The sequence below is a fragment of the Fusarium odoratissimum genome (assembly GCF_000260195.1).
Source record: "Fusarium odoratissimum NRRL 54006 unplaced genomic scaffold supercont1.8, whole genome shotgun sequence".
Taxonomy (NCBI): Eukaryota; Fungi; Ascomycota; class Sordariomycetes; order Hypocreales; family Nectriaceae; genus Fusarium; species Fusarium odoratissimum.
In genome coordinates, this window is record NW_022158694.1 from 1,074,268 (window position 1) to 1,100,614 (window position 26,347).

At 47.8% G+C, this 26,347-nt stretch overlaps 9 protein-coding genes across 10 annotated transcripts; 6 read left to right on the forward strand and 3 right to left on the reverse strand.

The window, feature by feature from the left end:
* Window positions 1-181: 181 nt before the first annotated feature.
* On the reverse strand, window positions 182-1,473 carry FOIG_06170 (tRNA (guanine-N(7)-)-methyltransferase). 2 transcript variants are annotated; one of them, XM_031205165.1, is made up of 3 exons: window positions 1,089-1,473; window positions 856-1,040; window positions 182-806 (listed from the first exon to the last, which is right to left on the reverse strand). In XM_031205165.1, the coding sequence occupies exons 1-3, from the start codon at window positions 1,232-1,234 to the stop codon at window positions 322-324; spliced, it is 816 nt and encodes a 271-aa protein (XP_031065414.1). In that variant the 5' UTR covers window positions 1,235-1,473; the 3' UTR covers window positions 182-321. The 2 variants fall into 2 exon arrangements, with proteins under 2 accessions (XP_031065414.1, XP_031065415.1); XM_031205166.1 differs by having other exon boundaries at window positions 856-1,026; window positions 1,089-1,282.
* Window positions 1,413-3,142, forward strand: FOIG_06171 (uncharacterized protein). Its single transcript, XM_031205167.1, has 2 exons — window positions 1,413-1,636; window positions 1,690-3,142. The coding sequence occupies exons 1-2, from the start codon at window positions 1,502-1,504 to the stop codon at window positions 1,876-1,878; spliced, it is 324 nt and encodes a 107-aa protein (XP_031065416.1). The 5' UTR covers window positions 1,413-1,501; the 3' UTR covers window positions 1,879-3,142.
* On the reverse strand, window positions 1,898-3,220 carry FOIG_06172 (homoserine dehydrogenase). Its single transcript, XM_031205168.1, has 2 exons — window positions 3,085-3,220; window positions 1,898-3,029 (listed from the first exon to the last, which is right to left on the reverse strand). The coding sequence occupies exons 1-2, from the start codon at window positions 3,119-3,121 to the stop codon at window positions 1,969-1,971; spliced, it is 1,098 nt and encodes a 365-aa protein (XP_031065417.1). The 5' UTR covers window positions 3,122-3,220; the 3' UTR covers window positions 1,898-1,968.
* FOIG_06173 (uncharacterized protein) lies at window positions 3,196-5,289 on the forward strand. Its single transcript, XM_031205169.1, has one exon. It carries the CDS (start codon window positions 3,548-3,550, stop codon window positions 4,514-4,516), a length of 969 nt encoding a protein of 322 aa, XP_031065418.1. The 5' UTR covers window positions 3,196-3,547; the 3' UTR covers window positions 4,517-5,289.
* Window positions 5,290-6,445: 1,156 nt separating this feature from the next.
* FOIG_06174 (uncharacterized protein) lies at window positions 6,446-7,589 on the forward strand (the record flags this gene model as incomplete). The annotated part of the gene is made up of 3 exons (XM_031205170.1): window positions 6,446-6,532; window positions 6,585-6,852; window positions 6,904-7,589. 3 exons carry the CDS (start codon window positions 6,446-6,448, stop codon window positions 7,587-7,589), a joined length of 1,041 nt encoding a protein of 346 aa, XP_031065419.1.
* A 997-nt stretch (window positions 7,590-8,586) lies between these two features.
* Window positions 8,587-11,501, forward strand: FOIG_06175 (uncharacterized protein; the record flags this gene model as incomplete). Its single annotated transcript, XM_031205171.1, has 4 exons — window positions 8,587-8,757; window positions 8,807-8,888; window positions 8,937-11,029; window positions 11,077-11,501. The coding sequence occupies 4 exons, from the start codon at window positions 8,587-8,589 to the stop codon at window positions 11,281-11,283; spliced, it is 2,553 nt and encodes an 850-aa protein (XP_031065420.1). The 3' UTR covers window positions 11,284-11,501.
* On the reverse strand, window positions 11,491-13,419 carry FOIG_06176 (uncharacterized protein; the record flags this gene model as incomplete). The annotated part of the gene is made up of 1 exon (XM_031205172.1): window positions 11,491-13,419. The coding sequence occupies one exon, from the start codon at window positions 13,417-13,419 to the stop codon at window positions 11,491-11,493; it is 1,929 nt and encodes a 642-aa protein (XP_031065421.1).
* Window positions 13,420-19,885: 6,466 nt separating this feature from the next.
* On the forward strand, window positions 19,886-22,259 carry FOIG_06177 (uncharacterized protein). The gene is made up of 2 exons (XM_031205173.1): window positions 19,886-20,375; window positions 20,428-22,259. The coding sequence occupies exons 1-2, from the start codon at window positions 20,279-20,281 to the stop codon at window positions 21,618-21,620; spliced, it is 1,290 nt and encodes a 429-aa protein (XP_031065422.1). The 5' UTR covers window positions 19,886-20,278; the 3' UTR covers window positions 21,621-22,259.
* A 1,934-nt stretch (window positions 22,260-24,193) lies between these two features.
* On the forward strand, window positions 24,194-25,415 carry FOIG_06178 (uncharacterized protein; the record flags this gene model as incomplete). Its single annotated transcript, XM_031205174.1, has 3 exons — window positions 24,194-24,821; window positions 24,872-25,197; window positions 25,281-25,415. 3 exons carry the CDS (start codon window positions 24,194-24,196, stop codon window positions 25,413-25,415), a joined length of 1,089 nt encoding a protein of 362 aa, XP_031065423.1.
* Between the last annotated feature and the right edge of the window lie 932 nt (window positions 25,416-26,347).

A 26,347-nucleotide genomic window follows, 5' to 3' on the forward strand; every position in this document is an offset into this window, starting at 1 on the left:
ACCCCTGTCAAAACAAGGTGGTCTGCGGGACAAGGAACCCTTGCCAGCACCCGCCAGAGACGAGTGACATTGCCTGCAGGTACAAATAATTACCTATCGAATATCAAGAGTGTCTGAATGTTAGATGTTGTGTTTCTCCGAGTAAATCAACATAATCTTTCTTGTGAAGTTACCAGCGGAATGCTGCATGCCCATTGAGTGTATTGGAGCTCAACGCTACATAAATTGTGACCATGTCACAATGTGTTCGCATAAATGTTTCAAGGCATATTTAAAGCATCTTGTGAAACGATAAAGCATCAAGTTGTCATTGACTTCCAACTACCACGGAGGATCCTCTAACCTCCGGAACAACGCTACAAACTTCTGTCCGTTATTTCTCGTAACCTTCTTACTCTCCTCAGTCTCAGTCGACATGACCTGGACACATTCATCCGCCTCTTCTTCCTCTTTCGATATCCTCTCGAAAGCAGGATGAGCCTCAAGATGCTGAACCATCCACAAGTGCAAGTCCTCGACATCGGTGATGGTATACACAATGCCGCCTGGTCGTAGCGCATAAGCGTATTCAGAGTTCAACGTTGTCGATACAATTCTGGCTTTGTGCTTCCTGGCCTTGAAGTGAGGATCGGGGAAGCAGATGAAGATCTTGGATAGTTGGGCCTTCTTGAAGAAATTTGGGAGGAACTTCATAGTGTTTGCTCGGATGCAGCCCACGTTCTGATACATGTTGTCCGAGTTTTGTGATCGCAGTGCCTTTATACGCTCTTGAACGTAGCCTGCTACTTGTGTTCGGATCTCCAGGCCTGGGTACATTAGTACACATGCTATTTGACGGCATTTTACTTCACTTACCGAGTGTGAGAGTGTCAGGTAGCTTGGGCGCTAAAGCAACGAGAAGACCTCCAAATCCACAGCCAATATCGACAATTTCCACATCTTTTGTCAGTTTAGGAGGCTTTGAGGGATCCTCTGGTGTTCCCTCCTGGACGTAGTGTGGAAAATATGAGGACCAATCCATATCGTCTGGAGATTTAGGACTAGAGTAAGTTAGAAACAATGCAATTGATATGAGCCAGAGCACATACTATTCTAGCATATGATCAGAGAAAGGATTTGCGTGCGCTCTTTGGCGATAGAACTTTTTTCGCGGTAGTTGAGTGACCCCATCTTTCGTCCTCTTTGCGCGATCCTTCTCACGCTCTTTCTGTTTATTTGTGAGCTCTGTCGTCATGGTGGCTGTTGATGCTATTCAGTTGGTGCTTGTCAATTTCTGGTGATAATTTGTGAAGTTGATGCGAACGAAGCTTTGCGGGTGGCAGAATGATCCATACTCGGCAGGCGGTGTGACGAGCTGAGCGTTGGCCTTGCACATGCCAATTAAGTGACGGAAATAAACCCTGTTCGTTGGACATTGGGTCATGGAGCTTCGACCTCCATCCCTGAAGGCAGCCTCGGAATCTGTGATTTTACCATCCACAACATCACACGTTTCCAAGTCATGAGCTTTTTTACTTCAAAGCAAGCTGTAGCGCTACCCAGATTGCCCCAGATGTCCTCCGACGCATCATGGAACTTCTTTGGTCCTCTAATGACCGAGTACTCTTCTATCGTTAACCTGATCTCTCTTGTCTGTGTAAGTGAAGATCGACCGAGTTTCCCCTGGGCTTGTGACTGATTTACGGATAGCTCGGCCTTGGTCTTATGCTATTCATACCTGTTCTTCTTCTCGTGATCTTCGACCTCTTCCTTTGGATGTGGAGGAATATCAGTAATACGAACCCACCTTCGATTGTCGATTCCGAACCCGATAGCGTTGTCACTACGAATCCACATGCTGCTGCAATTGCAACAGGAATAGACAAAGGGTCACTTTAATTATGATAGCACACAACGAACTGGAAATACGTGAATTCTCATTGGGGCTTCAAACTTGATACTTTTATTTTGGCTATTCAATACGGACTTTTATGCAATTTGCGACAGGACCTTGATCAGATCAGCTGTCACTCCCATGGCGGTCACATCACCTCCAGCACCAGCACCCTGGACAATCAGAGGGTTGCTTCCATATCTCTCAGTGTAGAAGCTGATAATGTTATCACTGCCCTTAAGAGCAGCAATGGGGTGCGAGCGGTCGAATTGCTCCAGGCCAACCTTGACCTGCTTGGAAGCAGCATCAATGCTACCAACAAATCGGACAACCTTGCCAGCCTTCTCAGCAGCAGCCTTGGTCTCCTCCATCTGAGAGTCAAAGGCAGGGAGCTTCTCAAGGAACTCGTCGCCGCTGGAAACAGACTCCAGCTCCTTGGGAATGAGGCTCTGCACGGGGAAAGAAGTGGGGGACTCAACGGGGATGCCAGCCAGACGAGCAAGGATAGTCAGCTTACGGGCGACATCAAGACCATTGAGATCATCTCGGGGGTCAGGCTCAGTGTAGCCCAAGGACTTGGCCTTCTTGACCTCCTCAGACCACTTGCCGCCCTGGCCCTCGGTAGGAGCAAAAGAGTTGAAGAGGAAAGACATGGTGCCGCTGAAGACACCCTCAATCTTGGTAACCTTGTCACCAGTCTCGACCAAATCCTTCAGGGTGGAAATAACGGGGAGACCAGCACCGACGGAAGACTCATGGTAAACACGGGCTCCAGAGGACTCGGCAGCTGAGAAGATGTCCTGCCACAGCTTGTACGAGCCCGAGAAGGCCTTCTTGTTAGGTGTGACGATGCTGATGCCTCGGCTCAGGGCAAGAGGGTAAAGTTCCGCAACATCCTGAGAGCTGGTATTGTCGACAAGAACGCTCTTGGCGGGGGCCTTAGCCAGGTACTCGACAACCTGAGGGAGAGCGAGAGGAGCCTTGGTAGAGGAGCCAAGTGTTTCGATGACGTTTCCGATGTTAAGGGGAGAGTAGTCGTCGTTGAAGAGAGCTTTACGGCTTGTGGCAATGTATGCGAGGTTCAGCTTCGGTGATGGCTTCCGAGCAGCGAGGGATTGGAGCTGGTCGATGAAGGCTTTGCCGACACCTCCGGCGCCTGTTGTTGGCAATTGTCAGTTTGTGGTGTTTCATAGCTTTAGTGTTTCAATTACCGATAATTCCAATGAAAACTTGTTTGGGAGCGGCCATTGTTGCTGTTGTACTGAGAAACTGTTGACGAAGCTTGTGAAGGAATAAAGTCAAGCTCCGATGGCGGGGCACTGAAGACGGTGATATGAGCACACCATATGACCCCGCGGTGGATTACCCTACAACATCGGAGACTTATAAACAGCAACCAATTGGGCAACCAATTGATGAGCCCACTTTGTTCATGGCATCTATATGATAGAGGATCATATTGATAACAAGGCCCTGAAGATATGGTAGATCAATGAAAGTGTAGTAGTTTGACTACCTTAAGTTGTTGCTTCAGTACTGAACTTTGATTGCCTCAGGCTGAGCATGAATGGGTCTCATTCGGTATGGCCCAGTGATATAACATTGTTTTCCTCTTCATGATCAACAATTATCAGCCACAAGAACACACGCAAACCACCCAACGTATCGAACAGGATGCCTCAAGATCCGAATTTGTATGGTCAGCGACCAGTCAAGAAACAAAAGCGAGATGCAACATTAACTAGCTCGCTCGACTTCACTGCTCAACTGACATCACTGATGTCGAATAATTCATCAGGGACACCATCAGCTGGCCGCGCACGACCTCGGAAGGAAGGAAAAGATGACATATTCAAAGGGGCAAAACCAAAACGAAGCAAAGGGTCTGATGGATCAAAGAAGCTGGAGCTGAAGGAGGTCACTGGCACAGAGGAGGAAACCCAGGAGTTGGCGCGAGCCAAGCGCAGAATGGAGGAAAAAGCACGACTATACGCTGCAATGAAGCGAGGAGATTACGTGCCAAAAGAGAATGAAGCCGCGCCCCTAATAGACTTCGATCGCAAATGGGCGGAAGGAGAAGAAGGGAAGGAAGATTATGAAACAAGCAGCGATGAAGACGGAGCCGACGACAGCGGCGAGTTGGTCGAGTATGAAGATGAGTTTGGTCGTCTACGAAAAGTTACCAAAGCAGAGAAGGACAGATTGGAGCGCAGAGCGCGCCGAGGTCTACTAGGAGTCGAAGAGCTTGAGCGCATGTCTGCAAGACCAGCAGCACCCAGCAATCTCATCGTCGGCGACACGATTCAGTCGATGGCCTTCAATCCCGATGACCCGGAGAAGATGCAGGAACTGGCACGGAAGCGAGACCGTAGCGCAACGCCGCCGCCAGCGCAACACTACGACGCAGACTGGGAGATCCGCACGAAAGGCACGGGATTTTTCAAGTTCAGCAAGGACGAAGAGACTCGAACGGCGGAGATGGAGGGGCTCGCGGAAGAGCGCCGCAAGACGGAAGAGCAGCGTCGGGCCCGAGAGGAGCAGAAGGAGGCTAGGAGACGGGAGATTGAGAAGCGGAGGGAGGATATGGCGGCACGGAGGGCCAAGAAACAGGCTGATTCCTTCTTGGACAGGCTAGGGAATTAATGGCTGGTGTTTCGCTGAGGAATCAAGTATTGGTGGTTGAATTGAAGAAGATATTCCGTACAACGGAATTAGAACATGGACAACATCGAGCGACAACCCAAAGTGGTGGCTCCGCAAAACACCAAGGCAAGAAGCTTGTACGAATTGAGTCGGCATTTGCGCGCCCGAAGTACATGAACAACCTTGAAAAAGGCTCAAGATGCTTGGTAAGAAATAAGAGTACCATCCACTTCTTGTTTAGACTAGCTTTGCGCAGCGCCTTAGCCTGTGTTAGGATCCCATGGTTTACCATTCAATGAGGGTGTTGTCAGATGTTGGGAACTCAATTAAGAACCAGGAACATGATACGGATACGCAGAAAGGGCAGGAAAGTTAGCGAATTTCTGGGACATTCCCATGAATCCCATGTATGCACTGTGGAAAGGCAGAATAGCAATACGAGTGGGCTGAATCAAGTTTGAATCCTTCCATCTCAGCCCAATGCAGGCAAAATGTTGGCTTATTGATGGTTCGAGGCTAGGGCCGTCTCCCTGGCTCAGATACGAAATGCGATGCCGCGACGAACATGGAAGAAAAGACGCATTTCTTCAGGCACAGTGTGATATACTTGAAACATGCGTCAGTTTCTCATTTCACTTACTGTATTGTGGTCGGCTAGGACGGCTGCCACTGAAATATCGGGAAATTGATGAGGGAAAAAAAGGCCGCCAACATTTTTTTCGACCGGTCATCGCAGCAATGCGTGGCTGTATGGATGGACGGGCCGGAGGCAGACTCGAAGGCGGAATGAGAGTTCTGAGACACCAAAATGGAATGGACTAATCAGAGATGCGTGAATGAATGAATGAATGCGTGGCTGCGTCGAGTGCCCCTGGAAGAGGATTCGTTGTCCTCTTCATCATTGTCCTCGTAAGCTTTCACTGCTGCAACAATGTCCATGTAATGAGACTCGGCCTGTAAGTTGTCGTGGACGTCTGAACTCTGTGATGGCGGCTTCGGTACCCGTTCATAGACGCTGATTGGTAGAAGTCACTCAAGCCAACAGGGCGGGAAAGTGATTCGGCCAATTGGGGCTTTGGATGCAGGGGCACTGCTTGTTGCTTACGGCGGGCATTCGTTAGTTCAAGCCTACGCCAGCATGCATCCAGGCAACGCAACACAGCAGGACAGCGAAAAGACGGGGAAGAGTACTGAATTGGCAGAGCACAGCAAACACACACCGAAGGCGCCCCCTTGAGGCTGGCCAACTTGTACCAATTGTAGAATGCACCCTAGCACCTCAGTGGTAGTACCAGTTATGGTGGAGGCTTGGTGCCTTTGCGCAGGATGCGCCGTCTCAGAATTGGTTGCACTCAAGAAATCGGCCAGTCCTAATAAGGTTGGCGTAAAAAAGTGTGACTCATTGCCCGGACCCATGTCTGTCCGAAGGGCGCGCTTTTGGAATAGTACCTGAGAGCACAAGTTGTCTGCTAACGCGAACCCTACCAAAACCACTGCAGAGATTGTTAGTGTCAGACTCTGCCCCATTATTCCGGGCTTGTACCTACAGCGAAAGCGCACAAACCTTGCGGGATTGCTGCCTGAGAAATACAAATTGTCTCCATCTTCCCGTCCTCAGGCCTCTTCTTCTTTTCTTTTCTCTCCACCCCCAAATCATCATCACAATACAATATCATCAAGAGTTTCACGCCTAAGGCGATCGTCAAGATGTTCTAAATCACCCCCTTCCCCCGTTATTCCCAAGTCCTCCGTCAAAATTACGTCCCAGGACCTTAACGCATCAATCCCCACTCAACCACCTCGTTCAGCTCACCTCTCGGTCGACCTGAACTCTAGCCCTGCTTTGAATAGCTTCAGCTCAAGTTCTCTCACAACCGCCAACATTTCAGTCCAAGACTTCCCAGTCTTCACCACGGATCCCCAGTCACCATGGCTTCCCTCCACGAATTCCAGCCTGCCGGCACAATCCGCGCAACAGTTACAGAGTCCCGAATCACCACAACAGGACTTTGTCTTGTTCGATCAGCCTCAGCCCCCTAATCGGTCAACTATATCGCTGCAATCTCAGCGTCGTCACTCGTCTCATCTGCACAATCGTCACCAACAGCCTGTCTCCCCTGCTGCACAGAATCAACGAGTCGCCCAGTTGCTCCAGGCTTTTGGTCATTCTTCGTCCCCTGTAAACCGTCCTACGAATCAGTTTTACGCCTCTTCGGCTCCATCGTCATCTACCGCTTTGAACAAGCAGAACCGTCCTGCTAGGCCTCCAGTTCCTCTCTTTTCTCAGAGTACAGGAAGTGTCCCGCAACAAACCGCCAAGATGATGAACGCTGCAGGTTTGTGCACCCGTGATCTCACTTTCAGTACCACTAGCTCACCAATATCAGACGTCGAACTCCCTGAGGAGTTTACCGCCTTCGACGGCGGGGCCAACACGGCTTTCTCTTCACCTGCTGTCCCCTCTGTCTTTGACTTTGGCGGCAGCTCTTCCAGCTCTATTGGCAATCTGGCGACTATCTCGCCCCAAGATCTTTTTGCTCATGATAACTTCATGTCTGCACCTAACTCGTCAGCATTGACGGCCTTGACTTCACCATCTATCTACAACGAGTCCCCTGAGTTCGATGGATACGATGTGTCTCCAAACTTCGGCAGTGCCGATTTCGACGGTGCTGCAGACCCTTGGTTTCCCTTGTTCCCCCAGGACAACAACGTTGCTCCTGCTCAACCCACCAGCGTTGAGAACTCACCGGAGCTTAAGTCTGATGAAGTCGATTCAGACAACCAGTCTCCTGCTCCCAGTCGCCGTAAGTCGGGTACATCTCCTTCCACTCGTCACTCTTCTGTGGCCGGTGTGAATGCTCGCAAGCGTGACAAGCCCCTGCCCCCTATCGTTATCGATGACCCTAGCGACATCGTCGCCATGAAGCGTGCTCGTAACACTCTTGCAGCACGAAAGTCTCGTGAGCGAAAGGCTGCTAAGTTGGAAGAACTTGAGGATAAGATTGCTAAGCTGGAAGCTGAGCGCGATCACTGGAAGAGGATCGCTCTTGCGCAAACCGGCATGCAATAATGGATTAAAAGTGGAATTTCTTTCCTTTGCCAACACGGGATTTCGTTGGTTTGTTATTGTGTTTTAATCAGGTTTCATTGATTCTTATAGTAAATCAGTCAATTAAATTGCTTCTCTTGAATTTTGTATCTTCATGTGAATGTGATCGACACGAAATCATGCGCTGTGTCCGTTCATTGTCAACATAAAATCTGTAACATATAAATCATGGGCCTTGCGGTCGTGCAATTCTGCTGAAGTTGATGATGCGTTACCCCCCGTCTTGTTACCAGAGGTCAAGCCATCCGTCGTCTATCAAGCAGATGAATTCACATACTAGAAGACTGCCCTTGCCTTCGAGTCCGTAGTCAGTGAATGATTGGGGTGGACACTCAAGATTGAATTGATGATGTGGACCTGTCCAATAGGGCTGGCCAATGCATGTTGACTGCGTTTATTCAGACTGAACAAGTCAAGTGGCAAAGTTGTATCCTGTGAAACAGTAGATCATTTATCAACGTTAATAATGGCACTGAGCTTAGTCAAATCACGTCAAGATGCAGTAAGCCTTATTATGAATGGACTGCTGCATAGACTATTGTATCCCCCACCGGTCAAGCCGAGATAAGCACGGTGGCTAAGCCCTGTGATCACCGGTTTAAGCTTATGGGCTAGCGGTTCATTGGTGTGTCATTGCTTGGCGATATCGTTGGGCATCCAATACTATGCAAGGTGTTTCTCTCATCTCTTGAGGTAGAGTTGGACGTCATCCTCCAGGCTCGTGTTACAGCAACCAACGTATGCCGGCACTTGACTTATATCCGCCATAGTTAGTTCAGCTTCCTCAACCTTGAGCAGACGCTGCCAACTCTGCCAAAGAATATACTCGAATTTGCAGCGTTTATGTAAACTATTATTAATGTTTCACGGCAATGGCGAAGCTGATGCAGGAGTTGAAGAGTCCGTCAAGGACACCAGAGGTTGAGTCTACAGAACCAGTCAGTATCTGAACTTCACTATGTCTGCTTCATTCTCACATGGAATACAGTCATCTGACAGCCCGTCTCGGGATAGTCGAGAGGCAGTTGGGTATGAGCGTGGTTTTGAGAGAGACCTTGACGTAACTCAAGATGATTTGCTTGAAGCAAGGGAGGTTGCGTCCACTTTGTCTCTCGAAGAAGTTCATAAAGTACGTTTGAATGTCGGATTAAGCTTGGCGGTATACTAACAGAATTTAGACGATGGAGAGAGTATATAAGCTTTATAAAAGAGACCCCAACTTTCCTCTTTCTGTCATCAAGAAGATTGAAGTATTCATGAGTACGGCACCCTATAAATATTTGACTGCCACATACTTACATCGAACAGATACCGACGATATTCTACAGCACCCAGAGCGCCACGAAGCTCTAATCCAAGAAATAAAGATCGAGGCAGCACTCATCACACACAATTCACCATATGCTGAAGTCAGAGCAATAGTCAGTAACCATGACGACCCAAGCATGCCGTGTTCTACGATCCGCGCTTGGTTCGTGGGCCTCATCTTCTCATGCGCCGTCTCCTTCATCAATAGCTTCTTCGAGATCCGTCAACCAACGATCGGTGTCAACACTGTTGTTCCTCAACTCTTGGCCTATCCGTTTGGGAAGTTTCTTGAGAAGACTCTTCCTGATGTTGGTGTCACTGTGTTTGGTGTTCGGCACAGTCTTAATCCTGGGCCGTTTAATAAGAAAGAACATATGTTGATCACTATCATGTCGAGTATATCGATGGGGACACCGTATACGAACTACATTGTTTGGATACAGTATCTCCCATTCTACTTTAACCAGCCTTACGCAATAAGCATCGGGTATCAACTCCTGCTGGGACTTTCGTCCAAGTTTATCGGTTACGGTCTCGCTGGTATCTGCAGACGCTTCCTTGTATATCCATCATATTGTCTATGGCCAACAGCATTAGTGTGCATCGCTTTAAATACGGCATTGCACGACGTAGCCGATATGCCCGTTCCTGGCCCCTTCAAGAAGATTTGGAATACATCCCGCTTCAAATTCTTCAGCATTGCATTCGGAGCAATGTTTGCCTACTTTTGGCTTCCAAATTATCTATTTGCCGGCCTGACTTGGTTCAGTTGGATGACTTGGATATCTCCGAATAACCGAGATCTAGCAACTATAACTGGAGGACACACAGGTCTGGGTCTTAATCCCTTCCCGACATTTGACTGGAATATCGTCACGATGGGCTGTGACCCTCTCATGGTACCATTCTTTACCACCTTCAACCTGTTCTGCGGTACAATGCTGTCCTTTTTGGCCATTCTAGGTGTTTATTACGGAAACGGCTACTACACATCTTATCTCCCAGTCAACTCAAACCGTGCATTCGATCACTTTGGTGGACTATACAACGTCTCAGCTATTCTAGATGAGCGTGGGATATTCGATCCTGAGAAGTACGAGGCATACTCACCTGCGTTCCTCACAGCGGCTCATCTAGGATCATACATGATGTTTTTCGCCATGTATACGGCTGCTCTCACATACGGTGCGCTTTATCACCATCATCAAATAGCCTTAGGTTTCAAGAGCCTCGTCAACAGCTTTCGACCTTCCAAGAAGGAAGACGCAGAAGATGGACAAGTGTCAGATGCGCACAATCGTCTTATGAAGTCATATATCGAAGTCCCTGAATGGTGGTACTTGGTATGTCTTGTGTTGGCCTTCATCATTGGAATTGTCGGTATTTCTCAGTGGCCTACACACACTACCCCAGCAGTTGTACCCTTTGGCATCATTCTGAGTCTCATCTTTGTTGTGCCAATTGGTATCATATCAGCTACCACAGGCATTGCTGTCCCGCTCAACGTGATAGCTGAGTTTCTTGGGGGTTCCTTTGCCGAAGGAAACGCCATTGCATTGTGCTTCTTCAAGACATTTGGATATACAACTTGCGCCCAAGCCATATACTTCAGCGCAGACCTGAAGTTGGCACACTACATGAAGATACCTCCCCGCTTCACGTTCTGGGCGCAGATGGTACCAACGCTTGTTTCCACGTTCGTCTCTGTTGGTGTACTTCAGTATCAGATTCACTTGGAGGGAGTGTGTACGCCAAATGCGCCTTATCGCTTCACGTGTCCTGGTCTGAACAACTTCTTCACAGCTGCTGTGCTTTGGGGGACTATCGGGCCCAAGAAGCTCTTTGGACCTGGAGGTCAGTATGTCGAGACCCTGGTAGGCTTTCCCTTCGGTGTCGCTTTAGTGTTGCTCTTTTGGTGGCTTGGGAGGCAGTACCCAAATAGCAAAATTATTCGAAGCACTCACCCTGTTGTTTTCCTCGGAGGTGGTATGGTTTGGGCGCCGTATAATATCAGCTACATCTGGCCAGCTGTGCCGATTGGCTGGTTCTCTTGGATGTATATCAAGAAGCGTCATCTCGCTTTCTGGGCAAAGGCAAGTTTATTGAGCGGCTTATGCAGCTATACACTAACAATGAACAGTACAACTACATCCTTTCGGCAGCTTTCTCGGTTGGCGTTGCTCTATCGGCGCTGGTCATATTCTTTGCTTTACAATACAACGATATCAATCTAGACTGGTGGGGAAATAGAGTCCCGTTCGAGGGATGCGATGGAACTCAGTCGTGTCTTCTTAAGACAGTTACTGCTGGGGAGTATTTTGGACCTCGGCTAGGGGGCTTCCACTGAGATAACTCGGACAAGCTTATGCATGAACTTATGGACGGGAAAACTGACTTGAAACTGTACGAGGATGATACATAAAATTCGCTTGCGCAGAGAAGTCTTTATAGAAAAGAGTGTGCTAGTAACTCAGGTGGTATATACAAAATACAAAACGCCTCGCCTAAATGACAAAGACTGTACCCTCCAGAACTTCATCCACGACTCCTACATCTAATAACCACACTCATTCGGAGGGAGACAGTCCGGATTGAAACAAGACAAGTCATACCACTGCCAAGGGGTATCATCCTCGTCATCGCGCCCCTGAACCGCATCGACAAATTCACAGAAAGGCTGGTTCAAGTCATGCTCTCTGTAACCGTAAACGACAGATTTGCAGCCATCAAACTTGGCACAGCTCTCTCCACACGCCTCCACACTGTCTGAGTCACCGTACCCAAGGACCTTGGCCTTGTTGCCATTGCGATGACCGGTGTGGCCGCAGTCAGCAGCCTGAGGTGGATCCTTGCGAATAGTGTAGCGGAAGCAAGTTGGGCGTGGGGGAGGAGATGTGGTTGTCGAGCACTTGGTGGATGTCGTGCTTGAGAATGTTGTTGGCGATGTGCTGGTTGAGGTGGTGCACGGAGTAGTGGAAGATGAAGATGTTGATGAGCTTGACGAAGACTCAGAGCTAACTGTAGAAGTCGAGCAGGGTGACGATGTTGATGACTCATGAGATGTGGTAGATGAACCAGACGTTATGGTAGTTTCGCAAGGTAGTGTAGTGCTAGAAGATTCGGAATGAGATGCTGTGCTGGAGACAGTGGAAGAAGAGGTCTCGCATGGAGTGGTGGAGGAGGAAGCTTCAGATGTAGTTGACCCTGAAGACGGAGAGGTCGAAGTGTCCGAAGTGCTAGTTTCACTTGATGTCCAACTGGAAGAGGTCTCGGAAGACACTGTTGAGGTTGTGCAGGGTGTAGAAGTTGAAGCAGCAGAACTACTTGTTTCGCTTGTTGAACTGGCGGAAGACTGAGATGATATCGTAGAGGACGTGCAAGGCACCGAAGAAGTTGATGTCTCTGAGGTAACTGAAGATTCGGAAGTTGTAGTCCCGCTAGTAGAGGCTGTAGAGCTTCCAGATGACGTTGACATACCAGAAGTTGAGCAAGGCGAAGTAGTTCCTGAAGATTCTGTTGTCTTAGATGTTTCGTATATAGATGAGCTCTCTGTAGTGGAAGAAACCTCACTTGTAGCTGAGGATGCTTGAGATGTCTCGGAGCTAGTGCAAGGCGATGTTGTTGCCGGTGACCCTGTCTGGGAAGTTTGACTACTTGTTTCTGTTGTCGTACTTTCAGTTTCTGTAGAGCTGAGAGTAGAAGATTCTGAGGTAGTGCTTGAAGAAGCTGTGGTGTCTTGTGTGACAGTGGTACTCATTGAAGCTGAGCTGCTGTGAGAGTTCGAGGAAGTCGATTCCTTTGTAGATTCAGATTCTGTAGTGGATGAAGCGGTGGTCACGCTCGTAGTCTCAGATGGTTTGGTTTCTGTATGTGATGTGGACGAAGCCTCAGAAGTTGTAGAGAGTGTAGAAGTTCCAGTGCTGCTGGAGCATGGAGTAGATGTTGTAGTATAAGTCTGATAGGTTGTGCTAGAAGCACTAGTAGTTGTTGAAAGAGTGGAAGTTTTGCCCTCTGTTGTGGTAGAGGTTTCCTTCGTGGTGGTTAACGTGTCCTTGGATGTTTCTGTGCTGATTTTGGATGTTGTGATGTGACTGTTGGTTGTGGTAGTGACAGAGTACATAGACGACATGGAAGAAGTGCTACATGGTGTAGTTGTGGTGCTCATGGAGGATCCATGAGAGGTAGTTGAAGACTTTCCAGTACTGATAGAGATAGTAGACTCAGTAGTAGAGGTCTTGGAATGAGTGGAAGACGTAGTGCTCGAGTCCAAAGTTGGACCATGGGAACTAGTAGAACTACCAGTGGTAGTTGAAGAAACGAGAGTTCCAGTCTTCGTGGTGGAAGACTGGGGAACAGGATATGTAGGTACACTGTAAGGTGGTACAGTATAAGTTGGCGAGCGACGAGGCTTACAAGGTCCAGCCTGAACGCTAGTAATGCTTGAAGCAGCAAGCAAAAGAATGAATGACTTTGACCAGGCCATTTTAAAGAATTGAATGAGTGACTGTGAACCGGCACAATGAGCGAGTGAATAAAGGACTGACGGTATAATAAACACCCCAACTTCCGCTTCTTATATATTGTATTCATATCAAACTCGCTTTCTATGACACCGAACGACTTACATCATGTCTCTTCTAGAATAAATCCACCGTTCCATCACGTTTACCCAAATCCGGCGTTTTCTCAGCCCAGACGTTACAAACAAAACGGCGCTCCCCAATAGAACGTCACCACCCCTGACGCTAGAAGCCAACGGTCCTAAACGCCACGATCTGCCTTTGGTGGCGTTAGCATCTCCAACCGTTCTAACAGTCTGGCGGTCCCATGGTGTAAAACAAGAGGCTTTAGACTTTGTGGTCGAGTGGGTATGATGCTATTGAGCGGTGTATCAAAGGAGCAAACGATGTGGTTTCGCCTTGCAAGTTACGGTGTAAGAGGTTGGTGGCGTGCAGGATGGACAGACTGTCGTTGCACCCGTTGGGAAAAGTCGTCCGCCACTGAGTCCAGAACTACGGTTTTGAATCGAGAGGTTGTTTCCACTTAGGTGTTCTTCTGGTCTTATGATGTGTTGAATTTGCCAAAAGGAGGCTGTAATGGGCCTTTGGTTGGATAGTCAGTCGTCACCAGATGGGACTGGGCTGGAAAGGATGAACGTCAGAGCTAGGAACAGCCGAACAGGATCGGACATGTACGATCATGATTCATGCAGCTGTCATATGTGGTCTGCATGATTGCGACATGTTGTGACAGGCAGGGGTATACGATCCGTTCCGCCGGGACTGAAGAGTTGATCGCACAGACAGATCTTGGGAAGTGTCAACACTCTACAGCTTAGCAACAGTAACAGTTATGTATTATCAAGAAGGCATTGGAAGAGAATACTAGAAGATGTAGTCATGTATTGTGTTCTGATCTGTAAAAAAGACGTCTCTCGTGAGCATACAAAGTGAGTGTCATCGATAGATCGTCAACAAAGAAGACGCGAGCTCTAGATACACAATACGTCATTCAGTGAAGCAGCAGAGTCATATTTCTGGAATGTAGATCTGATAGCCTTCAAGATTCGCTGGTTCATGGCCCTTGCTCATGCATGCAAGGCGATCCGAGATCTCCAACCATCCCTTCATCAACTCCATCTTAGTTCATGCACAGCACAGACTGAAGGCGTCACAACACTCATAGTTAGTGTGGTCTCATTGCTAGTACCGTTACTTACTGTGTATTACCCAGTTGTGCTCGAAGCTAGGCTCCATGCAAGCGTGCAGTAGTCTCCGTCCCGAAGATCTGGTCTGCATGAGACGGCGTCCAGCTTCCAGTCGGCAAGCCAAGCATGAGATGGTCGTAAAAGCTAGTCCCCCAAAGAAACTGAGCTATGGGAGACTTGAGTAGTGTCGATTGGTAAAAGTTCTGTGGCTGAGAACTGGCAACGTGCTGATGCTTACAGCCACTTGATCGAATCTGTCACGACACTCACGAATGACATTACCACTATCCTATCTCCGCTGTGGAAACTTCTTCGGCTGAATTATCAAGACTCATTAGTTAGTGAATATGCATCGTACTACTTATTTTGTGTTAGTACTCCTAACTCTCTTACGCCGAGTTCTTCAGCTACTAGTCCACGGTATCTGGTGGATTCGAAGAACGGAGTGATACTCTTGAGAAATGGATCAGGTTGAAATATGGAGGACATGATTTGAGTAATAATCAATATATTAAAGCGTCAGCCTGGATAAGTATTATCTTTATGACTGAAGTGATATGGTTTAGCTTCTACTTAAAAGTGGTTGCATGATCTTGCTTCTGGCTTGACCACGATATGGCCAAAATTCATTGCCCACAGTACTTTGTTTTATTTTGTTCGACGCATCTTTGACATTCAGATCATCTCTACTCGGATGTAGACGTGTTGGAAGTTTCTAGCCGCCTGTATAGTCCAACCTTCCAGACCCCGATAGGATGCCTCTCAGCGAAATTAATCGAACCAACATCCTCTGATGCGCCGGCAATAATCGTAACGGAATCCGAGCCCATCAATTTCATATATAAATAGACTGACACTCATACTACATTATCTAAGCGAAATGTCTGGCGCACTACAAATCTACCGTAACATTGTAATTTTGTGGATAGCCACAACTTGTATTCCATAGATACTCCATTGATGAACTTTTCAATCAGATCTGTGGATGAATACATAGGAACTTATCACGAGTATAAACAGTGATATTGAAGTAACAAATATGTGTTCAATTCTATTTATGTATGATGGCTCGTGCTATCAGGTATGAGGAAGGCCTTTGTCTAGCGATACCTCAGCTCAATGCAACACACGATGTCTCGTATCGACTGCTTGATGAACTTTAATCATACTTCCGGATGAATAGGCATTAACTTTTCAGCTCATTTCATTGCAACATAGAACGGTGCAACCTTACCATGATTGTCGTTTCCCGCCGTTGTATCAACCATCATTGCAGATCATATAATTTAAGGGATGCTACCTTGATAATACTTCAAGCTGGCTCTTGACCACAATTGAGTGACACAGTTGTGCACACAACCACAAGCAGACACCTTACTCTCTTGTATTTCAGTGCAGGCGTCTGGCTACAGTATACAGGGAGCGGAGCTAGACCATTGCTATCTTAGATAGGAGTACTTGAAATTTTAGGGTAGCAAGTCGTTTGTAGACTCGCCAGAGCCATCGCTATACGATGATGATCTTCGCAGGATTCGGTGGTGCATTTAGTGCTCTAATGATTGGAGCGGAAGCGTAAACTTCACAACTGGGAATAGTAATGATTCAAGAACAATACTAGGACTGAATTGTCACATTCATGCATCGTATGACCCAAGTCCTTTATGGTCCTTCCTTTCTTGTAGGTGAAAGTCCAATGAGAGACTGGGGTAACTAATTGATTGCCCAAAGTGAGGTTCCTTAACATTAATGAAATGAGGGTTTCGCATAATCGGGGTTTCAGATAGACATCCCTTGACATGATATGATATCCCGGCCAAACACAACAGTTTGTGTCGGGTGCGATACTGGGAAAGGAGATGATACGAGGTGGTTTCGTCTCAGGTTACGAGTGCATGATTTCGAGTAGTAATTGAATCCTTCAGGATGAATCTTTGCCGATACTTGAATGATGACATCTGGATGTTCAGCTTCAAGCACTAACATGAGAAAAATCAACACGGAACACGATTTCACTAGGGCTGCAGTTATCGAAGACTGTGTGTTAAGATCACCCGTCAGGGTTAAAGTGACAGGCAAGGTATTAGGTGTCAATGCCAATCATCCGGTGGGGAGGACCACAATGATGTTGAAAATATGGGGGTTTCGGCCATCGGCTCTGCAATGAGGCAACCGGCCGAATTGTTAGATGAGAAGCTGGATTGAATAATGGAAACATCACAGTAAAGAACGGAAAGGAACCGTGAAGGAACAGATACACGAGGTATCAACCGAAAACGTCAAGAAAACCGAGATGGTAGACATGTTCATGTCGATCACCTCGTGTCGGTGTAAATCCACGTGAAGGTGGAAAAGAAAACGTTAATCACTCGAATGGGGAAGAAAATACCGCGCGTCAGAACTCCCTTTGCAGGAGGGCAATCAATACTTCGATTGGATAGTTCGGTGAACATCTCGAGGTTCTGAAACTCAGGGTCAGTTTTAGACCAAGGGGGCTTTAGCTTGGCACTGTGAGGAGAGTAAGGATCTGAGATAGACGGACGTGATGAGCAGAAGCAAAAGACGGGGCCTGAAATGAGGATTTGCAAAACATTCTCTTGTTGGGATCATGTTATCTTCGTGCTGAGTGTGTATATCGTCTGTTGAGTGAACTCAATACCGAGGTGATGAAAATTGTCAGCCAATTTGGCATGACGCAGTTTCACTTGGCTGTATCGCATAAGGACGTGTCTTATGCAAGCGGATAGAATGTTTCGCTCAAGATGATATATGCGACAGAGTGAAACAGAGGATTGAAAAGTCAGAAACAAATCAGAGCAAGATGGACTTATAGCATCGTACAATGACAAAACCTTAATAATGCAATTAATTAATGACAGGCACAGGCATAACCCGCCCGCGATGACATTCAATCGTCTTTCATCCCTCTTTCAGGGACCATCAAGCGCCCCCCAGATCGAGCGTTACAGTGAGAGGGGCGGCAGGGCATTTGATTCGAGCTCAAAGGCCCGGCTCGGCCTAAACTCTTTGGAGGCCTAGAGCCCTGAATGGTCATATGAGTGAGCAACTAAGCGGCAATCGGGCTGGGCGAGAATGCTCCCTCACTCACCAAAAAAATGGCCGATAGGACTGCCAAGGGCTAACTCAGGTAGGCCAAGGTGAAGAATAAAATTAGAACACGTTATCGAGCTACGGACAGAGGCGATATCATGTGGCGGGCTGAGCCCAAAAATGTCCGGCGAGGTTCAGTGCCATTGGTATGTTATGCTTCGCTTTAGCTCTAGACCTCGTGATGAGGCTCGTGTTTTTTTCTCTTAGGGTTTTCGCTATGTTTCTTTTTGCAACGTTACTGCTACTGTGCCAACATGGATTGCCCAGATCAAGTGGGAATAGTGACGTCGAGGCGGGTCGAAATCTATTCTTTGATCAATGAACCCATTCTATTTTGTTCTGGATCAACACGGACTCTCGGGAAAGATGGAGAAGAGACGAGCAGATGAAAGATGGAGAATGCATGCATGGGTTCGATGGAAACTCGTCACTGAACCGGGCTCAAGCGAGGGCGAGTGTCCCTCTGACTACCTACGGACACAGGGCAGGGCAGAAGCAATAGAGGCCATTGCCCTTGGCTTATCGCTTTGATAGTGCCAATGTTTGTCCAAGAGTAGCAATTTGGGGGAATACGATGCGTAATCTGATACCCCAACCCAACACAACAGTGAGTGAGTGACTTGGGCCTTGGGGTGCTCACTGCTAGTGACATACGCCAAGCAGACTATCTTGGGCGTAATCTCGTGTTGCTTCTGTTACGGTCCATATTGAGAACGACGAAATCAGTTTGTGAGTTCTCAAAAATACTGGACAGAACAGCAATGTTGAGTGAGGATGTGGAGGATTGTTAGTCAAACCAAAACCCTGGGACACTCTCCCTTCCATGCATGAACCAGATGCTGTGCGACACTTTCTGACAAGTTGACTCGAAGAGGTGCAGCTCCAGCTCCTTCAGGGGTCCAGACTAGGCCGGAATAGCTCGAGATAGTCTGCGCCTCTCGTCTGGCATTACCCACCCTTTTCCATCCTGTCTCTGCCCATGCCCATGTCCAAGGCCCCCTGTTCCCCCATTTCCCTTATCAGCACAAGGCGAAGGGCTAACGGAAAACTTGCCGAGCAATTCAATATCGTTACGAATCGTCAAATGAATCTGCATGTCTGTGAAAGGTTGGGCCCTTGGGGGGTGAGTGCTCGTATTCTGCTGCCCCTCGTTGGAATTTTGGTGGTTATTTCCAGCCTCTGCCATGCCTTTTTCCGAAACCAGACAATGAGTTTAGGGAGGTTTGACTTACGAATCTCTAGACGGTGCGTGTCAGAACAGGGTGATCGTCAGGAACTGCGTGCCTCTGACTGGCTGAGGCGTGAACGAGTTCTGCTTCAGGAAAAGACTTGTCTAGAGCGCTTCGTCATCACGACATTCACCCTCAAACTCGAATAAACAATTTTTTACAAAGAACGATCTGAGGACTATACGAAAACTACAAACGTCATAGTTGATTGATCTCCAGTGTCTCTCCACCCATTGCCACAGTCACAGCAGATCTCAACGGGTTGATGCTCGAGTCCGTAGAGTACCTTAGTGTCTGATTGACATGGTGATCGCCTGTACCAAGAAGCTAAGAGTTGTCGGTACGGGATATTGGCCATGTGAGAATTCGTATTGTGTCCAAGTGTGGATGCGAGTTAGCTCAGGCGACCAAAAGCCAAGATTCAGTTTGCCGCAGTGATTCATCTCGCCAGTTTAGGTGATGCTATCTAAGAATTGTCACTCAGATGCACTGAACGGTAGATCGGCATCTCATAGTGGGCTTCTGAGCGAGTGCTTTGTGTTGATGCTGTGTTACCCTAGCCACAAAGAACGTGGCTTACATTAATCAACTGTCAGCTTTTTTCCAGAAGGCCCTCACCATAATTTCTCATCAGCGACTAAGCACCTAAACCGACTGGCTCACAGTAGAATCCGCCGGTTCTGGATCGTGGCGGTTTCTTGTCTCAGCCGCTAACTGCCTAACGCCTAGAAATGTCTTGTTCTTGGGTGAATCATGTCTCGCTCGAAACCGGAATCTCAGTAGAAAAGCCCATGTTCTGTGGCATGACAGGGGCACATGGATCAATAACGAGCCCCTGGCTGCTCCTAAGACAAACTTGGCAAGCTCCAGAGCTCGGCTTCCCTTGGCTGTCAGGATCAGGGTCAGGGGTTGAGGCTCCTCCAGATCCACCCGGACCCGAAGCGCCTCTAGTGTAGAGACGTCTCTAGTCGTCTACAGGCGCCGAGACAGAGGGAGGGCGCTGCCATTAAAACACCAACGTCTCCATTCACTGACCTGGACCTCTTCCTCTCTCAGTTTCACTATCTTCATACCTTTTAATACCTCTTCACCTGCTTCAAGTAACCTCCGTTTACTCTCTTTTGCTTGCTATTATATACACTCTCGCTCAGGTATATACCTAGACCTATTACACATACAACTTACAAGTGGTCGTCACTCCATCGCTCAAGACACCTCTTGATAACAACTCAACACCTTGAGATTGAAACATACGACAAGCATACAACAGCAATCACACATCACAAATACACGATACAATGTTCTCAAAAGCTTTCACTACTGCCGCCATGGCTCTTGCCTGTGCTGGTATGGTTTCTGCTCAGACCTTCACTGACTGCAACCCATTGAAGAAGAGTGAGTAAACATTTGCTATAGATAGCTTGCAAAGAGACTGACATTATCACAGCTTGCCCCGCTGATCCTGCCTTTGGCGATAACGAGGTCGACTGCGACTTGGCCAAGGGCGCATGTGATGCCTTCCACGGCATGATTGGAACCGAACTCAAGTACAGCGACCGTGGTGCTCTATTCCGCATCAACAAGGAGTCCGATGCTCCTACAATTCGATCCGATAACTACCTCTTCTTTGGTCGTGTCGATGTTGTTGTCCAGGCTGCTAAGGGCCAGGGTATCGTTACCTCCGCCGTTCTCCAGTCTGATGACCTCGACGAGGTTGACTGGGAGTGGGTTGGAGGCGATGATGCTCAAGTGCAGTCCAATTACTTCAGCAAGGGCGACACTACCACATACGACCGTGCTCAGTACCATCCCGTCGCTGCTCCTCTTACCACTACTCACAAGTACTCCATTGAGTGGACCTCCACCAAGATTGACTGGCTCATTGACGATGCCGTTGTCCGAACTCTGAACGCTGCCGATGCTCAGGGCGTCAATGGTTTCCCTCAGACTCCTATGCAGGTCAAGCTTGGTACTTGGGTTGCTGGTGGAAAGAACAGCAACGAAGGTACCCGAGAGTGGGCTGGTGGCTACACTGACTTCGACGATGCTCCCTTTGATGCCTACTACCGTAGCGTGACCATCATTGACTACGCTGGAAAGGACGCTCCTGGCCAGAACAAGGGCGCTAAGCAGTACGTCTACACTGACAAGACCGGTGACTGGACCAGCATCAAGGTTGAGAAGACCTCTTCCGACGACGACAAGACCAGCACCAGCACCACCGTCTCCAAGGTTTCCAAGACCACTAAGACTGCCGAGCCTACCAAGACCAAGACTGCTGAGGCCACCACCTCCGCAGTTGAGACCACCAGCGCTCACGAGTCCAAGACCAAGTCCGCTGAGAAGGAGTCCAAGACTGAGTCTGCCAAGGAGACCAAGACCTCTGAGGTCGCTACTACCTTTGCCACAGCCACCAGCACCAAGGCCGAGGCTACTGCCACAGCCACTGAGGGTTCCGGTTCCAGCTCTGGTTCCGGATCCGAGTCTGATGCTGGTGCCGGAGCTGCCACAGCCACAGGCTCTGGTGCTTCACCCTCTGAGCCCGCCACCACTCCCGTTCCTGTCAACTCTGGCTCTCGCATGGCCGGTAGCGTCGTTGCCGCCTTCGCTGGCCTCATGGTTGCCCAGATCCTCATCTAGATCTTCACTTCTGCTTCTACAATTACTTCTTTCGGGGTCACTGTAAGCATGTAGAGTTGTGAAACCTACATGCGGAAAGCAGACCATTCTAATTACCTTACTTCGAGTCGATCCTTACATGCTTGCCAAGGCAACCCAACCTTTTCATCACTCGGAAGTATTTTTTGGAATGAGGGCGACTTCATGACAAAGAAAGAGACGGGCAAAGGAAAAAAAAACGCTAGAAAAATCATAACAAAAACAACACACATGGGAAAAGGGCTCTTGGCAAGCAAACATCACGTTTTTGAACAACAAACCTAGCGATTTTTAATGAGGACCTGCTCTCTTGAGCCCGCCGAGACGGACCAAACTTGGCTTCAAGCCAAGCGTCTTGGCCCAATTTCCCCTTCTTGCTTGGGAGGGGAGATATGCACAGGGCATATGATGGATGAGCTTGTGATTTTTTGTATGAAAGCTTCAACTAGAGATGGACTATGACACATTGACAGAGGAAGACATGGCTTGGATGAATTACTACTTTGGATTGGATTGGATGACGCATTGCATATTATTAGATGCCACTTTTTACGCACGATACCTTTTGCAGATAGAATCTGTTCTTGAATGGAATAGAAGCAGCACATTTTGCTGAAAACATTTTTTGACTTGCTCGCTTTTGGTGATGTACTTTGACGCAGGCGAGATTGAGTGAGTCTGGGCTGCATTCAGCCAAGCTGGGCAGTTTGTATTGGAGGGTTGTACGTACATATGCAGAATAAAGGGTGATATGCAATCGCCGTGTAACAAAGAGGAGGTGTCAATCAAGGGAGTAACACCCAAGTATTGCCAATGGTCAGAGAGAAAACGCCAAGACTATCGATTTGCTGAGTTGAGAATTTAGCAGACGCGTAATCTTGAGCTTATCTATGATCGTCAACTTGAGGGAAATTAGAGTGCTTGGCTGAGAAAATAGTATTGTTTGGGCTGTGAGGGTGTGCTGGGAAATGCGGCTGGCTGAAGGGAGTGAGACATGGCTGCTGTTGTTTATGGTTGAGCCGCATATTTTGGTGGAAGTGGTTCCAATTGGGTCTCACTTATCTGCGTCGTTGCTTCTTGCATCAATCGCATCACGATGGCTCAGGTGTGAAAGTTAATGTAAGCTGACAGCTGCACAGTCACACTGATTGTGCATCCATGATTCAAGGTTTATCACAAAAGGGATAAGCGCAAGGATTCCCCATGTGTGGGTGGAGCGGATATGCAGGTACCCCAAAGGTTATCGCCATTCAGTATAGAAGCTCGCTCGCATCCCTGCAACCTACCCGAAACTTACACCAAAACTCTCTCTTTTCAAAAAGTGAAATGGAATTCACGACCTATGGCCTTATAAGATAGGAGATTGATCACTTGGCTACCTGAGATAGGATGATATCAAGGCAATGGACCGAGGCCTGGAGAGTTCGATGCATTAAAAGTCATACAATACACCAACACCTGAGTTCAGACACATAGACTTGGTAAGAAGTGAGCTGATGGCATGCCCACAGTGACAGTGGTCTGGTCTCAACTGGCCCCTTCACTTCGTGTGCGCAACTGCTGGACTGCTGTACCGGGCATATTCCTTGAGGTACCTGTTGTAATTGTACTCCAACTTCCTTTGACCTATTCAAATTCTCGTCGTTTCTCCCTCTTGAAAAGCCCACAAGTAGTCACGATTTATCTATCATATAATTCACACTCCATTCGCTTCAGAGAAGGAAGGTGGCTGTCTTGATAGATAATCTTTTGCTCAAAAGTAGAATAAATGACAGGATGAATACATCAAACGTGATGCAAATCCAAGGTAGTGTATTCTTTTCTCTGGTAACTTTACCTTGAACACCTCCTGTTCTGTATCTTTATTGTGTACTTCTACACTAGCAGCTTTGTGTTGTGAGTCGCATTATCTGACGATAAATCGACGCTGATGAGCCAGGGAGCATCCCCGAGCCGTTCTTAAAGATCTGTTCTCTATGTCTGTGGTTATGCTGCTGTTGAATGTAGCAGAGTTATCAAGCCTGTCTAGCATGAGAAGTGTGAACAGCACCACTGCGTTCTCAATTACAGTGCATTTGTTAACATAAGGTAGTAGCTAAAGCGTCAAGTTGAAAGATGATGGAAAGAATTGGCAAGTTAGTTAGCTGAGGTAATCATCATCGTGTTTATTGTTTTCATCTCCGCTCCTGTCGTAAATCCAATGCCTCCGTGTCCCAAACATTGCATCGTTTGAACTTGCCAAAACTTGGGATCTATATCCTGAGCGATGAATGGATTTAGGCAAGCTTACCTTAGATACCTTAAGTTAGTGGGTTTTTATACTACCTTAATTATTTGGGCATCCTAGGTAAGGTAGTCCAGAGTCACAGGATCTCCTACTCCCTGAGGCATGCCTTCCTGATACCATCCATAGATGTTATTATGGAAGCCACTTCCTTGACCTCTACAGGTATATTGGATCTTCCCATGTCCTCCCTCTTCTCCCTCTTTCAAACCTCCATACCCTCTTTCGGAATGAGTATTATCACAGTCTATTCATATTCATATATTTCATCATGGTTGCTGTTCCTCCTCACCTCCTGCGAGCTATCTCGAAGAGCAAAGCAACAACCCCCGAGCACCGAGAGGTAGCACGATCATCTCTTGCACACACAGAACAATTCTTGAAAAACTGCCAAAAACGCCGGGAGCAGTATTTGAAAACGTACAACCAAGTCCAGCAGCAGATCGTTCCTCCTCAACTTTTTCGAAATGTCATCGCTTCAGATCAAGCCGACAATGCTCAGCGTACAAGGGCCAAAAAAAGTCTTGATCATCTAGAAACCATTATCGGAAAAGTCAGAGGGGCCCAGCAGGCGCTGGGCTCTTCGCAGTCATCAGAACCCGGCACCTCACATGTTGTCCCATCGTTAACAGCTACGGACGACCCTCCATACCGTGCGGTGTACGACATACACGAGAGTTCAAACGAGGGTGATCTTCCTGGCGACCTCATTCGTGACAACGGGAAAAAGGAAGCCGAAGAAACCAAACCATCTTCCGATAAGGCTGTCAACGAGGCCTTCGAAAACGTGGGACTTGTCTTGGGTTTCTACAAAAAGTTCTTCCAATGGCTGTCAATCGACAACAAGGATATGGACGTCATCAGCACTGTTCACTTTGGTAAACAATATGAAAATGCTTGTGAGTTGCAATCGCAGTGGACTTGACTTCTACTAACAATATCTATCTAGTCTGGGACCCAGAAAAACTTCAGATGGTCTTTGGCGATGGCGGCGAGTTTCTCAACAACTTTACCGGATGCATCGATGTCATCGGCCACGAGCTTACACACGCAGTCACAGAGAACACAAGCCCTCTTGACTACTATGGTCAGGCCGGTGCTCTGAACGAGCATATCTCGGATGCGTTCGGCATCATGGTCAAGCAAAGGGTTCAGGACGAGAAATCGGACGTTGCAGACTGGTTAATCGGCGAAGACTGCATTCTTCCTGGAGTCAAGGGCACTGCTCTGCGAAGCATGAAGGAGCCTGGAACTGCCTACGACGATCCCGTTTTTGTAAGTGCAAGCTCCTTCCACCCTTCCACTCTTATACCCTTCTGCAACTCCACAAACAGCGAGCTGCGGCTAATGTCTCTCAGGGCAAAGACCCGCAGGTTGGACACATGAAGCAATTCAGGACAACATTTGAGGATAACGGCGGAGTACATATCTATTCCGGAATCCCCAACAAAGCATTCTATCTGGCTTCTGTGTCGTTCGGCGGTTACTCTTAGGAAAAGGCTGGCAAGATTTGGTGGGCAGCTTTGAGGTCAGGCAAAATCCCTCCCAGGTCTACGTTCAAGCAATTTGCAACTGCTACTGTTGACTGTGCGCAAGAGATCTATGGGTCGACTGATGCGAAGAAAATCAAGAAGGCTTGGCTAGATGTCGGTGTTTTTGACAGTGGCGCCAGTACTGATTCAAGTGGAGGTTGGTGCAGTATCCTTTGACGAGATGAGGCAAACCTAGAAGACATCCTACCACATTAGTATGAACAGAACCTAAATTATACTAGACTTCCCTAAGCCTTATTAAATTTACTTTGATATTTTCTTCCCTAGTATAGAGGTCCGAAGTTTTCTTGCCTCTCCCCGACTTCCACCAAAACCCACCAATCTATCACCAAAACTAGTCTCGTGTTTTCTCCCCCCTTGGCTGGTCCCATGGAGACTTGGTGCATATGAAACAGCAGTACAGCGCCTAGGTAGCGCTTAGCCTTACCGTTTTCCTTACATGACAGCTCCACCCACCCCCAAGTTGACAAGGTCGCAATTATTGGTGGGAGAATGGTGAATGCGCAGTCCGAGATTGATGAGATGAAAGGCTGAATAATCGGGCTGTTTCGAAGTGTTTCAATCATACGAGCTCTGGTGACTGTCACCCACTTGACGGTACAAACAAAAATGATGTTGGCAAAGCTTTCTTGAATGCGCGAGCATAGATAAGTCAGTTCTTCTTTCATTAGGTAGCCTTCATGACATATACTTGGAGCATGTCACTCGTCGTTCGTCATATGTAGACATATCTTTAAGCTTATTCCAATGATGCTTAAGTTAGAGCCAAAGCCAGTTAAGATTAATTCAAGCTCCAGTGTATCTTGGCTGCCAAGAAGGACGAGGCCGTGTTTCCGTAGTGGGCGAATTAAAGGATACATGTTGCATCGTCT